Genomic DNA, 21,222 nt, shown 5'->3' on the forward strand with positions numbered 1-21,222 from the left:
AATAAATGGGCGTAAGACCGCGATGCCCGATTTACGACGAAAGTCCAGCTTGATTCTATCACTAAAATCGCCGTCTTGACTGATGATATAGAGGCAATTGTATGATCCAGCGCATGGTCACATTTTGACACTTCGAGAAAAATATGTTTACCCATGTCTTTTTGCTTTGTACTATCCCTGGTAAAAATTGGCGATAGGAGCTGCGTTTCAAAATACCATAGGAGTTCTTATAGCCGACTGAAGAGGGCGATAGAAAATCATATAGCTGGCTGTAGAAAGTGGAAAAAATCATACGGCCGAGCTACACGAAGCGATAAAAAATTATACAGCCGGGCTATAGTTCCTATCACCGGGCTTTACACACTATCGCCTGGCTGTTGCTTTTTCGCCATCGGCTATAAAAGGCTATAAGAAATTGTGGAGAAATTCTTGTGCTTTGTAAATCCTTAAGTTTGTACGGAATTACCTTAATATTTACCAAAAGCACATTATATTTTCCTTTACTACATATTTTTTTTCATCAATTAAAATGAGAATAATCCATACAGAGTGTGCAAACATTTCAAAGTCATGAGTTGAAAAACGCTGACTCCGCGAGATTAAATATTAGAGCCTAACACAAAGCGGAGCGGCGGCGCACTGGCGCCTACAAACCTAACAGGGATACTTCACGCATTGCGCAATGCGTGAAGTATCCCTGTTAGGTTTGTAGGCGCCAATGCGCGTTCAGCACTGGCTACCCGCCCGCCGCGCCGGAGCGTACCGCGGCGCTTGAAGCAACTATTTCACACCAGAGGTATTGCACAGTATCATACGAAATTGAAGGCGCTCCAACATATTAGGAATGGCAGGCATCCTTCAAAAGTACGGAGCTTTCCTCGCAAATTAAATCAAGATACTGCGGCCCAAAAAGAGAGCGGTAGTCCAATAATTCACCAAGTCCTAGCATCCGTCATTAGTAATGTTTAGCATACACTTTATCGCCAGGCTGTTGCTTAATCGCCATCGGCTATAAAAAGGCTATAAGAAATTGTGTTGCCGGCTATAGAAGCTATTGGAAATCTTACAGCCGGCTGTAGGTCTATGGTATTTTGGAACACAGATTCTCCTGCCAATTTTTACCAGGGTTGTGTTGTTATATCACTGATGATGGGTCTTGCCCGAAAGGCGCCTATGATATTTAATTCACTTATTTCAATATATTTAGTGTGCTAGGTAAGGCTAGGCCAATTTTATTTATTTTGATAAACACTTTGCTATATGCAACAATGTTTAATTTCGAGAAGAAAAGATTAGAGGTTGAAACATTACATGAGACCGCATAACCTGAAAAGGATTTTAACTGCTGCTCTAAGACTAAAAATTGAGTTATGACGTGAATTTCTTTGTAATTCTTTAAGATTGGCTCCACCGGAAATGATCTCCCGGTCCATTTGTCCCAAAACGTCGCGCACCAATTTCATATTCTTGATCCATTCGGATATCAATGAGTGGTCTTGGACTTTCGAACTTAGGAGCTCCTTTACAACCTTGTCACCAACGTAAGTATAGGGGAGACTGTCACTGTTGGTGAGAAAAAGGTTCGGAAGTTCTACCGACTAGCTACTCTCTTGTTTGACGGAACACTAAAGCACAGAAGGCAACATAATTCGATGCATGGTTCATGCTAAAGTACAACCATTAGCATGGACAGATTGATTATATGAAACCCATCATGAAAGTATATCATTCAGGCAAATCTCCAAGATGGCGGAAAAAATGCGCAAGTTCATTTATGCAACCTCGAAGAAAAAACCGAGCTATGCAACTGGAATGTTGGGTCACAAGAAATCATCCCACTCCAGTTGCCCTGAGCGACTCGTTTACCTGTCCCCATATTTTTCTTCCTCTCTTCATTAAAAATATGAGCAATGGTGAGGGAAATTACCGCGGAAAAATCTCCCCCCCCCAAAAAAAAAAAAAAATCAAAAGGGAAACTAAACCTTCTGAAGAGAAGAAAATCATATCGCTGATGGGTCGTGGGCTTGGAGAATGGGGATACTGAAACATGAAACAAAAGCTCATTGTCACTAGTACCCCTATAAAAGGGCTTTTTACGCTCCAATGGTGCGGTGGCCAACATGTTGGCTTTCCGGCATGAACTCAACACTTTGACCCCACCCCGAACTTTCTACCACCCCACTCTTTCTGAAATTGTGAGTTGAGGTTTTTTTTTCTTTTTGTTTACTTTCAATACGGTGCTTTGATGTAGAATGATAAACTAGGACCGACGATAAGGCTCATTCACTGATAACGCGTTGGCGGTTGACATAGGCTTGTCTTCTTTGTTTACGTAGTTTTACATGAGATCGTCCTTTTAACGCACAGATCAAGCTTGAAAAATGAGTTTGGTAGAACAAGTGATTAGGGGAGAGCCAAGATCATTCATGAAGACTCAGGGTGCAGATATGTGTTTTTAGATTTTCATTTGATTCAAAGATTGGTAAGGGCCATTTTTCTTTTGCCAGGAGAATTTTCTTGTATAAAGGAATACAATTAAGGTAACTCACTTACATGAAAGGTATCGTTTTGAAAGAAATTTTCTTCCAGAACCACAAAAACAATTACGTCAATAGACAAGGAGACCTAATCTTAGAGCACCAATATTTTACCCAAAAAAAGTGAACAATTAGACTTGAAGGAGACTCTATTTTCAGGGCAATGTTTGACTTGAGAAAATTATTTGACTCAAACTATCTTCGAAACAAGAAACGAGTAGGAAATATGTCCATATCGGAGTAATTTATTTTGTCTAGCCGACTCATTCTCAGAGTCAATCGTGACTTAGTCCTCATAATGAAAATTACCTGCTGATTGTGAGTCAAATCTATTTTTGAATGGTTACTATGTGGTAGGCAAAAAGTGGATGAAGAGAAAAACGAGGCCAAAGATACATTCCTGTACTCGCACATCGGAACGAGCAGAGTAAATAAAGAGGTGCTAAAGAAAGTATCTCCTCTGATACTTGCGTGAATTTTTGTCTTGTGGTTTTTTTCCAGGCCTCAGAGCTATGGTTTAATTGATTTACGGGGAGCCATGAGCCATTAATAGTTGACAAAATTTTTATTCGGGACTTTTACTGCTCAAATTTTGCATGTTTTCAGCTGCACTTCTATACAAAGTTTTTTTTTTTTTTTTTTAAATTTGATTGTAAACGAATTATTGATAAATGAATAATAAATAATTAATGATAATGATAATGAATAATGTTTCTCGACGCACAGATAGGTGAAATTTTACCACGTGTTTAAGATTTCCAACAAGTTATTCTCAAAATAAGGTATTTTGACCCTAAGATACACTTTTCTTTGGGCCTATAATTCATGGTTTTTTATAAGACAATTTTAACTCATGAAAACGTCAATTTTCGGAATTTTTAAATGACCTTTCGTCCGAAGCTAGAGAAAAGTCTACGGATTCGAAGAAAAAAGTTTTTGAAAATCCATCCAGTAGTACCTACGCATTAGTGAATTGGACGTATATATGCCAAACGGAACTACATAGACAAGAGCCCTGGGACCCATAAGAATATATGCATAACAGGGCTCACGTCATAATGGACATAGTTCCGTTTGGCAGAAATACATCCAATTTTACATGGCGCCGATAGGGACTCGCGACTTCCCCCACACAACTAAATCACGTTCAATCTTAACACTGTAGAGTCAGTCGATATGCTCAATCCCAGAAACTTTTTACGGGAGGGACCTGGATACGTGACGCGCTGTGAAACAGAACGAAAGAACTCCTTTAACGCGAGAAAGCAACTAATATTTGAGATGAGCCTTGTCGTCAATGTGACTCTACACCTTCCAGGGCTTTGCTGAAAGCAGTGTAACGCTTTTACGTGAAGCGAGCGACCGTATGGCAAGGAGGGGGGGGGGTATCGAAACGGAACTGCAGTTTAATGTTGCTTGTGCATCATTGAGAGCTCAGAGTTTCCCTTCATTAAGGTTTCATTCTATCCTCGTCTCTTAGGAAGCTCAGTGGGCTGATTGTTGAAATTGGTAGACGAAGCGATATAGACATAGAAGACAAAAGATTGTTGAAATTGGTAGACAAAGCGATAGACACAGAAGACAAAAGGGGTATGAAGGAATCCCATCGGTGGAAGCGGGTAGTTGCAATGGGCAAAGGAGATGGGTGGTAGACCACGAGATACCCTATTATTTGTGCATCATTTTCTCCCTTAGTCTATACGAACCACCCATTGCAACCATTAGGATCTCTCCATATTTCCCTTTTGTATTCTTTGTCAACAGCTTTGTCTACCAATTTCAACATTCAGTCCGTAGTTCTGTAATTTTAAAAAACAACAATAGTCGATAAACACAGTTTTAAAGGCGTGCAATTTCAAAGGCTTGAAATACCGCACCGCACTAAGATTTAAATACGTAATTATTTTGCAATTTGAATTTTTTAGACATATTCTCGTTGATTTGGGCGATTGGGCCAGTCGCACCACGAGCATAGGCAAACTTACGTGAATTAAAAAATGACCTTTTTCTGAATAAAAGGTCTTGAAAATACAATCCAAGCCATAAAATATTGCCAAAATTGCTGTCGGCAAATATGAGAGCATGGGCTACCCCACACACTGATTTAAAAAAAAGTATCACAATCTCAAGTATACTTACAGCTGATTTTGGCGCTAGCCATATGAGTGGTTGCACTGGCGAGAAATGTAAAAGGCACCAATCAGCGGTATAGTTAATCCAACCACACTCATGCTGCAAGGTTGATCCAACCACACTTTCAGCTGACTTAACCATATCTCTGGCTTGTGCAACTTCTCTAATATCTGACGCCAAAATAAGCTAGGAGTATATCTGGGATTGTGACACTTTTTTCCGTGTACTTATAAAGTCGTTTGTGTTGAATATCATAAGTAGTGACGTTGATAAGAGGGTGAAGTACAGGGTTTTGGGTCATTCTTCGAGGTTTTAAAGAATTTTTATACCTTGGAAGCCCCCCATCCCCTCTGAAAATTGTCTGGCTCCGCCATTGCTCATGGCTAATGCGTCACTTCCTTGCGGTTTTCGGCGCGAAAAACGTAAAGAGGACTCCTCTCAAGTTGGCAACTTTGTAACGTCAAAACTCGGACGTCGCAGGCGGCACGTCGCCCGTTGCGACGCGACGGGAAAAAGCCAAAACAACGAAAGATGGACCCAGAGGGAGGAGTGGGGGGAGGAGAGGGTGTTGTTGCTGCGAGACGAATTATTGGCATCTTTAATGACCATTAATTGGAGAGGGAGCCAGCGGGCCGACCGATAGGCTTTGACCCCAATTGAATTGATGCCCGCTACAAGGGGGTAACTCAAAAAACCCGTGAGCCCTGGCTTTCGCTGATGACGCAGGGCGCTAGGGCTTATTAGTTTGTGGGCTTACGTCGTTTTGGCAGACATCGATTCAATTTGACATAGTTAAGCGGACCGCACTTCGGCTGCGACGATACATCGCCGAAGATCGAGATGCCCGATAAAAAGTATGTGAACGGTCGACGGAGATGGGTCGGATGGTCGTCAACAGAGGTGTTATTCTGTAAACATAGCTAATCGCGCATCGCTAACACAACAATCACGAGTCTTGGTCATCGAGACTCAACGGTACAAAGACTCCAGAATGGCGGTGACCTATGATGAGCCGTGCCTAACATGGAACGGTCGTTCAATACGCGGGTGAATCTACTCTTGCCCTAGCCTCCAAACCCGGGCATGACTTCAGATTCTATTGGGGCTTTTTGAATGAAAAATTAAGGTAAATCTTCGGTGTTGATTCCGAAAAATTTGCCTCATTGCGCTGCTGAAATGTGTCACCGAAAACAGCCATTATTTTGATAAATTAACAGATACAGGGTTATTCAAAAGTCACGCACCACTGGCCATGAGGAGGTGGCCATTTGAAATTTTTGAGTTGCACCCCGCTCCCCCCCCCTCTGGGGGGGGGGAACTGGAAAGTACCTAAAAAAGTTTCCCTCTCAATATAAGGAAAAATGTCATAAACCGCAAATCGATATCTTAATTAAAACTAAAGTTATGGCCAGTGGTGCGTGACTTTTGAATAACGTATATTGAATTCGAAGACGCATTAGTCCTGGTAGCGTATGTCTTTAATATAAAAACCTAAAACAAGCTTTGAAAGTTCGATACGGAAGGCTTGAAACGTATTCTGCTTTTTCTTAGGTATGAAATACCTATAAGAGAGAGATGGATATTTGCAACTTCTTAGATCGATCATTCGGGATTGGTCTCATCCAAATCACTTCATTTGACACGCCTTCTTTTCTCGGATCACTTTTCGGAGCTTAAATGATTATATCTCTTATCCTTTTTGGTGTCCGAGGGAGAGAGAATGATCTAACCACAACTTATGACTACTCAATTTTGATAAAGATTTCTGTTGTATTCGCATTTAGTCGAGGGCTCATATTAACCTGCACCAATTCTATCTACATAATCCCATAAATTATTAAGTGTCACTCTCGGTACGGAAAAAATTCTCATGCCCTAGCTTTTTTTTTCTTTTCTTTTTTTTTGTGAGCGGGCAGTTTGATTATCCTGATCTTGATGTAAAAAATAAGCCCTACTTTCTGAATCATGTATCGATGTTCTTTCGGTTTTCTCAGCGTTTTCCAACTGTTCTACGTTAGATTTTAAGGAGGAATATTATTATTTGGTATACTATGATCGATTCATGCTCTGTTCAGAAGTCAGTTGTCAAAACAAGTCCATGTAATCCGGAGGTTAGATGAAATTAAGTTACACCCTTACGTCAGAGGAGCGGCAACGTACCACGACAGCAATATCAGCAGGAAAATCCCGATTTCCCTCCTTCAATTCGGGGAAGCCTTGCATTTCCCGCTAAGAACGGCAACCTAACTGACGCCTTCAATTAACTCCCCATTTGACTGCAACTTTAATTCGCGTTGTTTACACACTACTTATCTGCTTTTTGTTTTCCTCGTCCAAGTGCACGTTGCCGGTGCGGGACGTTATTTGGTAATTTCGAGCTACTATAAAAACATGGGTTTCCTCCAATACTCGACAGTCTTGGAAAACGCGCCGGGCGGAAGTGAGTCATATTGGAAAGTTGTGTGTGGCGCGGTGTTTTGAGTACCCTCCACCTCACGGCGGTCATGCATTGCGTCCTTGTAAAACCTTTGACGTTGAAGCTCATTCTGCGGTCTTTTACTCACTGGAAAAAAACACATTGGATCTAGAGTCTAGACTCTTAAAAACATCGACAAGAAAAAATACTCTTGATTCAATCAGATTTAAGCTTAAATCAAGAACCAAGCCTCTTAATTTGAGCGGATTTCCTTTTGATTTAAGCTTAAATCTGATTGAATCAAGAGTATTTTTTCTTGTCAATGTTTTCAAGAGTCTGGACTCTAGATCCAATGTGTTTTTTTTTTTCCAGAGTTTGCTTAATCCACGGACCATTCTGAGGGGTGGAAGAAGTACAAACACGCGTGGAGTGCCGACATTTTTCGCATTCCTATCATCATTTATTAAATTTCTAAGATGTTCCCATGTTTTTTACTCTTCTGTTTCCTCTCTTTCTTTCTTTTTCTTATCAAGCTCTTTTTCTAAAGATTGAATATTCCAATTTTCCGGTCAAGAATTGGTGACAAACACTGGGAAGTTTGATGTTTATTTCGCCACATTTTAAGGTTCAAGGGGTGCCTCGAGAAGAAAATTCCACGAGAAAACCAATCGAACCACTTTCTGAACCTCAACATTTTGTATAAATGGAGTTAACAGCTCTTAAAGTTTCCAAATATTGTCCGACCTCTCCTATTAGTATATTCCCTTGTGCGACGAATTGAGCCCTCCGTTCCGCCAGGTGAATGTAAAAAAATCGATTATCCCATTTGAAATAGATTTCATATCGGTTGTTTCTACGCGGAAGGGTTTACAAGCTCAAAGGTATGACCAGCTCCTACTCGCGTGTGCGAGCTGGCTCAACAGTGCACACTGCGCAGAGGAAGATGAAAGAGAGCCAAGGGTTGACCGTTCCGCTGTCACAACAGAGGAACATGGAAGTGAGCCGGCGAGCGGCAGGGGTTCGGCGCTCTTACAACAAAAAGCTTTCCCGCGGTACTTTCGTCAAGTGGAGGACATGCCCCAAGGACAGCGCTAAGCAGGAGCCGCGGATATAGAGGGGATTTTCGCTGGAGATGCGCGGTTAGAGCCGAACAGCGGGGCTCCAAAGCGAATCATCAGCGGGCGGGGCGGAGAAGGTCGGGGCCGTTAATTACACGTTGAGGATACTTCCGGAGCGAAAAAGGCTCCGGGTTCGACAGACCGCAGCTCGCCCACCAAGAATGGGACACCCTAAATTATCGACATGCCGCAGTCCGTCATGAGAGGAATTAGCGATATGTTCCTGGAGGGCTTTAAAATTGAGCCGAATGACGCGCTCGGAGAAAAGCTCTCTCAAAGGTTTCCTTTCGTCTCGATTAGAGTACTTGTATGGGGAGAGTATACGGACATGTCGGTAATTTTGAGGATAGGTGATAGGGCTCTTATGGCCCAAAAGGGCAACCAATCTATTGATTCAAATGCGCTGGTCACAGAATCGTGTTCTTTTTCCTGCTGGTTTTATGGCTTCGTGTCTAGCACTTTCAGCCAACTTTAGACTATGTTTATTGTCCGTAGACATCGAGAGATTAAGGCACATCCATGCTCCAGGCTTTTTGGAAAATGCATCAAGAGTAGTTTAAAATTCAATTACTTGTAGCTTTTTTTCTGTCAAAAATTCAGAGACAAGAAAAAATATTTTGAATCTAAAATAATCGATTACATTTTGTCTTTTATATTGAATCATCTTGTAGAGGAATGAAACTTCTAACCGCATTTTCGCGTTTTAACTTAGTGCTTTCCCAATGAATTTGGTTCATTGCTGTCCCAGCCTTTTTGCTTATATCGCGTAGTTTCCTGTTAATTCACAGGAACCAGAGGCGAGGTGTGAATGCTCGATTATTAATATTTCCGCATTTGAAGCTATGGTAGAAGATCGATTATTAAGGTGTTCATTGCGAATACCCTGTCTATCGATCCTTCTCCATAGGTTTAAATGGCAGATCAATCGATGTATCGCAAAGCACGCCACGCCACTGACATGGGCCCACGGTAGACCACCTCCGAGTGTCAGGACTTCGCAAGAACTTGAGTGTGACGTTATGACAGTCGCCGTGCCGCGCCGGTGGACTGTGGAGTGACGCTGCGGTAAAGTTGTGAGCTGCGGGAGTTTAAATCCGTCACTGGGTGAAAATGAGAAAAAACGTGTCGGTGAGTTATTTCCGGTGCGAATGCGTTCGGTGTATCTCCCACCTGGTATATTCGCGGGAAGGAGCCTTAGCCGGAGGCTGGTGCGTCCTTCGACTGACGCTGCGCCCGCTTTTGTAAAGACTCTGCAACACGTGCGAGATAATTGAACCCGTCTAAAAGCTGTGGGTGGGCGAGGGCGAGGCGGGGTGGTCGGGGCTGGGGGTGAAATATACTCGTAGCCTCGTTCTTCGAAGCGCCTTCAATTTGTTTCCTCTCCGATAAATAGAGTTACTTCCATTTTTCTGCCGCCTTTTCTCCTCGTTTGCTCCTCTTTTTTTAAGTTTCCACCAAGATTTCCTCTCCGAGCACCGGCTGTGGCTTCCGTCAAGAGCTTTTCACTTTGTTGTCAAACTGTGTGTGTTTTACTCGTTTTTTTTTTTTTTTTTTTTTTTTTTTTTTATTTTCTTTTTTTTTTTAAAGAAACCATTAATTTCTTATTGTTATGTTTTCTATTTCTTAGGTGTTCATTGTAATTTCCCCTTTCATTTATGGATTCGATATGTCGCAGGCAAATAGTCAAACTAGGCATCTTGTGAAATGCCGGGGCAAATAGACTAATATTCGCTACCATATTGAAAAAACGAATCAGTTGTTCAGTTTTGACGATTAAAGCGTATTTGAAATGCGGAAAAGATGCTCAGCAGACTTTTTGATCATATTAAGGCCGTTTCATTGATTTTTAGCGCTTGATTGCGAGCATTTATCTTAAAATTTGTAATACTTCGGGAGAGAGAAATATTTTCAATTTCAAATTCTAAAATTCCTCAGAAGCCAATTGAATTCCACTGAAATCCTCAATTTGAACGAGATTCTTGTTCAAAACATTGAAAAATTGAGAGCTCTACGTCGTAAATATATAAATGTTTGTTTATCTGCAGAATTTGATTAATTGCGTCTAGGCATTTGTTGAAGTTCCTGATTTTCTCGCACTATTTGTCGGCGTCAGATACATCAAACTTTATTGCTGAGATTGTATCAAAATCGAGTGGTTCAACATGTAAAGATAGCCTCAAAAGCCGTTCGACTGATCTGTGAGAGCGAGTTTTTGTAATTGATTTTTTATTTTAATTCATGACACATGGCACTGAAAAGTGAAATCATCAGGAATTTCCTCTTTTTTAGCTTTTCCAACTTAAATCCTAAAATGTTTGTTTCAGGTTATGTTCTATTGTTTGGAACAGTGTTGGAGTGAAAAACAAATTAAGGCGCGTCGATGCAACTATTCGGGCTTCAATGCTGTCCTCATTGCATATACAATCAATTGAAGGCGTTTTGGTTCTGTTCACGATACGCGCCACACTTGGAACCTAGAGCACAAATCTTTGTTACTATCCTCTGTATCTCATCCGCTGCCAATCTCCAGATATGAGTTTTTTAGGAGCATATACAATTCAATTGTGAATATTTTCCATATTTATCAACTTTTGACGGATTAGATTAATACGTATGTTCATAATGTAGTGGTTAACTACATTTACGGACCAATAATCGGTTGATTTCAAATGGGCGACACTTGAATCTTACATCCCTGAACTAATTTTTAATTAAATGGAAAAGTTCCACTTTTTCCTTTCAAAATGAGATGGCGTGGAGAGAAATATAGAGAGAGACAAAGGAATTGACCCGGTTTATCGGGAGTGCATCATGTGAATCGAACCTGCCGGGGTTAATCAAACTTGCACTGGTTGAATTAAACAAACTTGCTCCAATTTATGTAAATCAAATCGACCTTACATTTTAAATACTGCTCTATAAGCTGAATTTTAGTTTTTTAAACGGAAAACTTATTCAAGTGCTGTATGCTAATTTTCTCTCATTTTTCAAAAGTAAGTATTTACTTCAACATGAGCACGCATTGGTTTTTTTTCTTCTGATTAACTTTTTTTTCTATTTTTCGCAAAAATGTTGATCATCAATCTTTTGGTTGCTTCATTCACGATCAAATTGGGAATAAATGAACTATAATGCTTCCGGAAGGATGAAAGTTTGGGACATACTATTCCGAGAATACAAGAGAAAAAAAGAAGGCGGTGAAAGGAAAAAAGGAGGTAAAAGCGGGGTGTGAAGCATGCAGGAGAAATTATCAGAGAAAAATAAACACACTCTCACTCCACAAATCACAAAAGTAGCAGAAAAGTACGAGCTAGTGAAGTTTTAAACGCGCTCTCCGAAAGGACTGTTCGGCACGAGACTTAGAAGTGAAGGAATCCGGGGCCGGGGTGGATCTGTGACAGTGGCGTGGCGTGCTTTGCGATCTATCGATATTTCCTCATTTGAAGCTGTGGTAAATAATCGATTCTTAAGGCGTTCGCTGCGAACACCCTGTTCATCGATACTTTTCCATAGGTTTAAATGGCAGATCAATCGATGTATTGCAAAGCACGCCACGCCACTATGATCTGTGACATGGCCCACATAATTATTTCAAACAAGGGGAGCGAGTTTTTCCTACTTAATGATTGCGACGACATTTTGGCGCATTCGTGATAAAAAGAAGTTTGTGCATCGGATTTACATGTATCAAAGTTCAGTTTAATTTTGTTTCATTTACATGGTTACTCCGACCATAAAAACATCCATTTATCGGAGCATGTTCTGATAGGTACATGAAAAGCACTGAGATTTTGCTCGGGAGCGAAAGAGCTTTTTGTTCCCTATAACAAAAGACTAATGAGGATCGGTACGGAATATGTGCGTGGGCAGTGTCAGTGACAGTGAAAATTTCCATCGGGATGTCGAGAACAGGGACCGACTGCTGTGAATAGAAATTAATCTCCTACCCGCCCAACTCAAAATTCTTCCCATATTTTGGAGGACTCGAGTTATGTGGTTCCCCACTCGTGAATTCATGGAAGTGGACAGGTTTCAGCATACAGAGGGAAAATGTAATTTGAGATACAGAACAATGGAAAGAACCCTGACGCACATTGCGGAATTAGACCTCAAAACGTGACTAAAACTATTTGTAAGCTGAAATTGCTCATCGTAACGAAATTTTCATTCTTAACTGGCATTGTGTAAAAACTAGGCATTAGGCACACTAGTTGATGCAAACGATCTATGATCGTCCGAATCCTTCGAAAAGTGTATCTTCAAGGTTTCCTAAACACATTTCCTTTAAATACGTTTATTGTTTAGGTGCAGTGTTTCAATGTCCTTAATTTTGTCCAGTTTTATGCTGGAAAAACGGCCTTGACGTTCAGACCTACACTGTAGGAGTTTAGTTCATTCTAAGGGCAATAGAGGGCATGAAGTCGTATTGTAATCTGGTGGATGGCTACCCTGAATATGGTACATTTACACTTCTAATTTACGAATACATAAAATTAGGTACAGCAGAACGCCAGAAAGTGCTGTAGGAGCGACGCACGCACATGCACTCATGATTATAGGGCATTTCGTCAACGATTTTTTGTCCACGCACCTGTTTTTTCTGGTAGTTTACGTCCACGCGTTCTATCGGCAAATTATGCTAAACGTTATTTAATGCGGATGCTAGGACTTAGGAAGTTTTTGGACTACCGCTCTCCTTTTGTGGCACAGTATCTTGATTTATTTTGCGAGGGAAGCTCCGCATTCATAAAGGATGCTTGTCATTCTTAATATGTTGGAGCGCCTCCAATATTGTATGATACTGTGTAACACCTCTTTTGTGAAATAGTTGTTTGAGGCGCCGTTGCACGCTGCGGCGCGGCGGGCGGCCGGCTAGCGCGCATTGGCGCCTACAAACCTAAGGGAATACTTCAAGCATTGCGCAATGCGTGAAGTATCCCCTTAGGTTTGTAGGCGCCAAAGCGCGTTTCGCGTTGGCAGCTCGCCGTTCCGCTCTGTGTTAGGCTCTAATATTTAAACTCGCGGAGTCAGCGATTTTCAACTCAGGATTTTGAAATGTTTGCACACTCAATGCCATTGCTTGGAAATGGTTTTACAAATATTTGCCACGTTTTAAAAATGTGAATGCTTTAAAATGAAGTAATATTTTCATTAAAAAAATAAAAAAAAAACCATATACAAGATATATTTTATATCGACAATTTTAAGGATAGAAATAAAACCAAATACTCACCAATGACGATTTGAAAAGACAAATCAAGAGAAAAAAGTAATATTTAATTTAAAACATGAGTTACCATAACTCTCAACACACTCTCTCTCTCTCTCAAATTGAGAGAGGGGGAGAGTCAGATTGAGAGTCTCAATTTTCTCATTTTGATACTGTCATTATAATATTACATGGATAAAAATATAACACTTGGACCGAGTCACTCTTGCTTATTTCACGCGTGGACGTAAACTACTGGACAAAACAAGTGTGTGGGCAAAAAATCGTTGACAGAATGTCCTGAAACCGCACATATGCATAAATATAGTTAGATTTTTCTCAGAACTATGAAGTTTTTTCGACTCCAAACTTCAAACCGTCATGACTTTAGTTTCATTCGATATTTGCAGGAATTCCTCAATTTTTGGTAATGGGTCATCATTGGGCGAATCCGAGCGTGAATTTTTGGATTAACTTTTCGACTTTATGAAAGACACCAGCAACCGACAGGTAGATATACTGTCTCTGCACGGTCAAAATTCATCGTTACCCGCATGAAGAAACGTAACTCCTTTCCCAGGTTGCAAAAATGTACCTGTGCAATTTTTTTTCAAAATTTTCCTAATTTTGGCATGAGCTCCACAGAAAAATCAGTAAAATGTTCAGTTAGGAAAGCCCAAGATTCTCTCAGTAAACATACACTTCTAAAAAAGAAGGAAATTTCGAAATGTTGTCACTTTCCTTCGTGGGGAGAACAAAGCATTGAGTTCCGGATAGACTTTGAGGTCCGATATCACAGTATGTTAGGTAATGCCTTGACGCTATGGCGTGAACGCTGAAGCTGCCTACGGGGACGCTGCAAGACGTCACAACGCTGCGGTTACGACTGATAATACCCGGCCGTTAATATTCGTGCTCAAGTCTTGGCGGGCCATTTAAATTATTCGTTCAGCGCGAGGCTGCGCCGGAATTTATGGAAAACCATCAAAGCCGCGATTACCTTAACAACAGACGCGGCAGGTATTTTCTCCGAGCCACTGTTCGGGCTTTTAAACGGAGAGCTTTTAACGGCCGAAAATTTACACCGGGTTTCCAGGTGGTAAAATCCGATTTATGCGCGATTCAAATTTCACGCTCCCCCGTCCTCCCCCGGGGAAAAATAATTAAGATGAAACAGTATAACTCTCCTAGAGATGTTTTCCTTGATGGATGTTCTATTCCGTAATGATGCACTGAGAAATATACTTCAGCTTTTACAAAAATGAAAAATACATTGAAAAAAATTACAGGGAGAATGTCCGAGATGGACGTCTCAGAGCAATTTGTGCTTACGTCTCCCTCTGGACAAACCTGATTGCCGGTGACCAAGAAAAACCGCTCGTGGTAGTAGTAAATTTGGAAAACAAAGAAAACACTGAAAAAAAAAATATTACTGAATTTGGCTTGCACGCGGGTATTTCATGGCATGTTATGCATAATTGTCGTGATAAAATTGAACTTGGGAATGTGTATGCTCTCAACGTGGTTTTAAACAATCCTACCCATACTAAGTGTTAATCAGTTGCCTATAGTAAATCTTTTGTTGGAATAGATCAACAATACATACATACATAAAGCGCGATTATAGCGCCGCCTCGCGCTCTAAAAAACGAACGTGCAAACCATGCAGGTAAAATCGCTTCACAAATTTCAGCTAACTTACAACCACGCGTGTAGGTGATTTTGCTCTCTGAAAAGCTACGTCTGTTACCTTCTTAGTTATTCTTCCGTAAATTTCGCTATTTTTCCGTAAATTCCGCTATTTCAGCCTAACTATTGAGCTATTTTTACTGTTCGCAAAGTACCAATACCAAAAAATGCAGTTACACTTCCAAGCCACTCGTTGCAAGATTAACTGCATGAAGGCGCGCAGATGTAGCAAATCGGTGTAGCAATTCGTGCTAGTCTTTCACTTGATTCAACACCGTGCACGGATAAGAAAGCTTTACGAAGTGAAGCAAATTTTGCTCCACCCTAAATCGGTGAATTAGCAATCCTTTTTTTTCAGTGAATGATCCGAATTATGCAAATTGTGCGTTGATAAATTGACTTTGGAAATTGTGTATGCACTCAACGTGGTTTGGCGCAATCCTACCCATACTAAGTGTTATCAGTTGCCTATAGTGCATCTTTTGTGTGCAATAGATCTACAATACATACAATACTAAATTACTCGTTTCCTGGATTGTTTATTTATTTATTTATTTATTTATTTATTTATCTATCTATTTTATAATTTTTTTATCTATTCATTACTTTCATATTTTTTTTATTTATCTATTTATTTATTTAATCATTATCTTATCTATCTATTTATTTAATTTCTTTGTTATCTATTTATTCATTTAATCATTTTGTCATTCATTTATTTATTTACACGTGTTTTTTTTTTTCAAAATTGAATACTTTTCGAAGCAAGGCATGCAACTGGCATTACACAGGTTAGAAAATCATGGATTAAAATCCAAAAGACCTACAGGAGCGCCGCGCAGGGGAACGTCTCCAATCGGGACCGCTCTTAATAAATCCGTGTTTCAATCCAATCGAATGTGATTTTCAATTAAATTGGAGCTCGCGAGGAGGAAAAAAGAATTAATTTTTCAAGAACGAGACCGTGAGCTATCTGGACGGAGCGGACTCTACCACCAAGGATTATCTTCTCATCAACGGTTAGCTCTCTGTAATCTCTGGGAAAGGGGAGAGGGGGTGGTCGCCGAGTATTGCACCATTCTAGACTCCTTCAGACATGACGTCACCATACAGTGCGTCTCAGGATTAAACGGCCAGACTGCAGTGGCAAAATATCTACAATGAATTTTAGATCCAACAGTGATGCCGGTCTAAGCTATACCTCCTCTCCCCCTTCCCAAATTTTTAGGATATACATAGTTTTTTCTTGATTTTGGCAACGATCGGTACAATTTAAGAAAAATGACTATTCCACTCCCCCCCCCCACCACAATTTTTAGTGTTAAATACATCCGTTGTTTTTACCCCTTTATTTTACAAGGCATCAAGCTACTCACAGATTCCGTACTCACATCCTGCTTCAAAATTTAGTATTTTTCAACTTCTAAAGACAAACAATTAAAATGACGCTGTAAATCACCTACTCCACTCCCAAAAACACATGGTTTTAACCACGGGCCAAGTTTAAGTGAGCAATTTAATTTTTTATGAGAGAACTTTGGTGCGGATTCCTCTGAAAATTGAACTGTCCAATTAAATTGGTAATAGCTGAATTGGTTTGGTTCCTTTTTGCTTAACGCAGTCCAATTGTGATATTGCGATGTGCTGAGCATGATTGTAGAGCAACTATTCATGCCTAAGAGAGGTTCCTGCTGTATGACCGAAGAATTAAAACGCTCTATCATTTTGGATCCTCAAAATACAGCCCGCTGCCGTGCCAGACTGCGGATAAAGCGGCAAGTGCCCTGAAAGTCAAAACGCCTTCACTTTCGTGCGTATGCAACACGGACATCCGTAGAGCCCGAATAGTTGCATCTAGGAGTTATAGTGAAACTCTTTTAGTGTTCGTCGCATGCGCTATTAACTGAGGGCGCGCTCGTTTCTTTTTTAATTTCAGCGTTGCGTGTTATGCTAATGAGCTTGTGCGCATCTAATTCAATCCTGATTCATCCTGCATTTGTAGCTTTATTTGATAGCTGAGCAGCCGACTTCAAACTTCGATTTCTCAAACAGTCTCCTCTCCGAAAAACTATTCCGGTTTCCGGCGAGGTTTCTGGCTTGAAAGTTTGGGGGAAAATGGCCGTGTTCTCTGTTCTCGGCCAGAAAACTAGAGATCAGGACACCAGCAAGGAACGGAATGCCCGACCCCCTTCGGTAATCCCTCCGAAGGAGCTCAAATTAATCAAACCAGGCTCGGAAGGGAGCGAAAAGGGCCGAGCAGCGCGGTGACGACGCACAGTGGATCGAGTCAATTAGCGTGGTCGGACATGAAATTTTTAAATAAAACTGCAAATTTTGATGTTTAATTCGTCAAATTTTAAATTTTAAGGGGTGCTTCTAGTTTGAAGTCGAAAATTTCACGAGAAACCAATGGAACCAATTTTAGAACCTCGAAGGTTTGTATACGAAAGGACGGAGTTACAAGCTTTTAAAGTTCTCGAAATTTTGTCCGTCCTCTCCTATTGACTCGATCCACTGTGCGACGGGAACAAACAACAACCGCAAAACGAGTCTGAATTTGACAGACGAAACCTCAATCCGCCTCGCGGTTGCTCTAGGTGCCAGTCCAAGACATCCAGTAAGCACGGGACGCGGCGCTGTGGATTTTGTATGTTAAATGAGAAGTTAAGACTCTAATGAATCCAGATAGTAAGAGGAAACTAAAGAAAGAGAATAAGTTTTTGAAGAATGTTACCTTTTCCGTTTCCTCATCTCCTGCTTTTTCTATTTTCGTTTTGGATGACGGCCATTTCGGGAAAATTTTTCATTTTAGGGTCCTTACTTTTACAGGTACTTTTTTTTACTTTTCCAGGTTTCTTCCTTTTTAGACTGTGTACTTGAGTCTCATTTCTGGTTTTTGCTAAAACGAGCTTTGTCAGGTGATTAAAACCGATTCAAAACGAAAAAAATAATACTAATTACGCACTGATTACACCTTAGTCGCGGATGGGTAATCATGAGCGACGATTCACTACTGATAAGAAAAATAGAAAAACCAGAAGATCGGGAAACAGAAAAGGTAATATTCTGATAAAAATCAAAAAGTAACAAATATGAATCATGATAAAAGAGAGAAGTACTGCTACTCCATATTCGCTTATTCTACACATCTCCTTTCTCTTCTTCTTTTTACTCCTTCTTCTTCGTCTATATATTTTTTTAAATGTTAATTTCTTTACATCCACGGTGTTTTCTTTCCCTTTCCCCCTATCACCTCTCAACCTCATGGAGGACTCCAACCCACCAGTCAAGGGACCTCTTTCAGGGCAACCGACGCGATGCGCCCCACGGCCTGAGGAGACCCCCTCTCTATCCTTTAAAAGCGCCACCTCACAGACAAGGGCGGATCCTTTTCAGGACTCTAACCTCATTGATGACGTCATCAACTGGTGCTTCCGATGAAGTCAATGAAACTTTTGCTTTTCGCCATTATGGCTAATGGAGCCTATATTTTTTTCATTTGCGTATTTTATGAAGTGCCGAAAGTCATGAATACTTGCACACAGCAAAAATTGTACACTGAAGCCATCAATTCGTTTCAGCAAAGTCTAAATGTTCAAGAGCAAGTATGCAGATCCGATTAAAACGACCAAATATTCTCCTCGAGTAACCAGGAGAGCATGGGCGAATCCGCAGCGCTTTTGTCTCATAAAATATGAAAAGCCACCTGAGGGAGCACCAGGGTGGGGGAGGGGGTTGCCGGGAAGGGAAACGGGGGTGTTGGAGGAAGACAAAATGGTCGCGGAAATAAATAGCGCGGGAGATGCCACCGTGCTATGTTGGAAAAACGTCGTAAGAACCTTCGGACGTGTCCGGATTTCCTTTGATAAAATACTCATTTTCAGGGAAATTTGCAAGCGTTTTTTTATTTATTTTTCAGACAGTTGAATGCGGAATTTAATTCTGAGTCTCTTAAAATTTTGAGGGAGAATATTTATTAATATTCTTAAAGATAAATATTGTATCGAAGAAAATCATGCAACGGCGGAGGTCTCATGATGCGTTTTTCCTTGGTACGGCATGGCAGTGCGATTCCGCGGACGTGTTTCCCCGAGCTCATCATTCGGCAAGAAAGTTGAAAGTCACGCGGGATGCGAGAGCCATGATAAAGTTGCCCCCCGCTCCCCCGGGTGACGGTTGACGCCCCGATTCATCCCCCCTCCCCTTCCCCCTTAACCGCCCTCTCCTACTCTAACGGCCACGACTCATAATTCCCGAATAAATGTTAACCATTTATATTTGCTGGCTGGCTTGCGACCGGAGTATTAAGGGCTGCCGATTCTGTGTGGGAATTGCGCATATTCGCGCGATACATTTACCGTTCCTTGGCGTTTTTTTGAAAATTTTGCAACCCCGCGTTAGTCACTCTCATGTCGCGGCGCCCGAGAATTTTAGATGCGGTGCAAAGAATGAACTCCCTATTATACGACTCTTGAATGTAGAGGATGCGTTCTGCGCTCCGCTGAAATAATCACGACAAGAGTAGAATGAAAAGATCGCTAATTTTAATAAGGTGTGCACCGTCATGTAAACTCTTGGCTCATACAGATTCAACCGTGGCGACGGAATCATTTGTAAAGGTCGTATTAACAACAACGTTTGCTAAAATGACGCTTTCACACCAAGCACAAGGACCCGCGCATTTCTAGAATTCACAAGCTCTTTTAATTTGACTTATGAGCTGGCATATGAGGGCATGGCGGCAGAATCATCGTTCCAATCTCCTTACAATGTTGTATTATTTGTTAGGGTAGTGTAAATAGGTGCGGACATTTCGCAAAAGCCGCATGTATGATGTAAAAAGGCTGTCCAAAAATTACGTAACGATCTAGGCGGTGGGAGGCGGGAGGGTGTCAAGCTCAGAGTTACGTAACCGTTAGTACATCCTGGATTTCAACTTTTTTCCAATTTTTCTTCTTGAGCTTTATAAACTAGCTTTTTGTTGTCTTATTATTTAGTTTCGTAAAATACAGAACCTTTTAATTGATAGATGCGATATGCCCTCTCCCAGTTTTCAGAGAGAGAATTTCTCTCGAGTTTTTTCTTTTTTGTGAAAGAGGAGGTTGTCGAGGCAAATAATACGTTAATGTTTTGGAAATGTCTGACCCAGTGTTATACGATTGGGTTGCAAGAGATGAGTGGGTGTCAAAGGATCGAGAAAAATCGGCGTTACATAATTTATGGACAGCTTCTAAGTTCTGCCTCCTTTCCTGAAAGTTTCCGCCTGTCACTAAAAACTGTATAAGTGGCAACTTTTACGCGAAACATTTTAAAGACAAGAAAAGTGAAAATTGGTGGTGAAATTCTTACCTTGAGAGATGCCATGTCAGAGACGGACCGATGCGTCTGTATCGTCTCTAATTGATCTAAGCACCAGTCTAATTCCTCCATTGTTTCTATTGATAATTTTAAATAAGCGTCATCTGGAAACAGACAAAACACCTAAATTAATCATTCAGTAAAAAGAAAAAAAAAATATAAATGAAGTATCAAATCATAAAGTCAATATAAGTTATTTAAGTTGAAAACTCCTGCCTTAGAAGCGACAACGTTGTTAGGCAAAATTCAATTACGATTCTCCAGGAATATTTATCGGAAGAAAGGTAAAAATATAATGAGTAAAACCGAGGGGATGCTGAGAGGCTCTCCTCATTGGGTAATGCTCCAATTATATTTTGCTATCTCATCAGGAGCGATGAGGTATCGTTTTTCTTGGATTAAAGGATTATACGGCAAAGTCCTTGTTTAAGAACTTGCAACCATTTTTGAATTATTCATTAAATTAATTCCATAATTACCGCACGATGCAACCGTTATAATTGATTTTAGTTTTTCAAAGAGAACTAGACAAATACAAGATTAACCCGTGCCTAAAATTAGATCGTCAAGATGTTTCCCGTTTTTTCCCTTTTTTGATTTTTCCATTTTTTCACTATTGAGTATTACTGAGGAAGTAACTTTTCATCAACTTACACCTGTTTGATCTTTGATGCCGGCTTCCGTTTAGACAACTCTTGATTGTTATAAATTGCGTTTAAGGTATTAAAATTTCAAGTTCTATCGAGGGAGGCCCCCGCATCC

At 40.7% G+C, this 21,222-nt stretch overlaps 1 protein-coding gene across 12 annotated transcripts in view; it reads right to left on the minus strand.

Annotated features, from left to right (window-relative positions):
* Positions 1-21,222, minus strand: part of dnc (phosphodiesterase dunce) — a 774,040-nt gene that overhangs the window by 31,145 nt on the left and 721,673 nt on the right. For all 12 annotated transcript variants that reach the window (XM_072304339.1, XM_072304329.1, XM_072304355.1 and 9 more), the window contains one exon: positions 20,452-20,564. In XM_072304339.1, coding sequence (XP_072160440.1) covers positions 20,452-20,564 — 113 coding nt within the window. The remainder of the gene's footprint in view (positions 1-20,451; positions 20,565-21,222) is intronic.

Source organism: Bemisia tabaci, chromosome 1 (genome assembly GCF_918797505.1).
Source record: "Bemisia tabaci chromosome 1, PGI_BMITA_v3".
NCBI classification, from domain to species: domain Eukaryota; kingdom Metazoa; phylum Arthropoda; class Insecta; order Hemiptera; family Aleyrodidae; genus Bemisia; species Bemisia tabaci.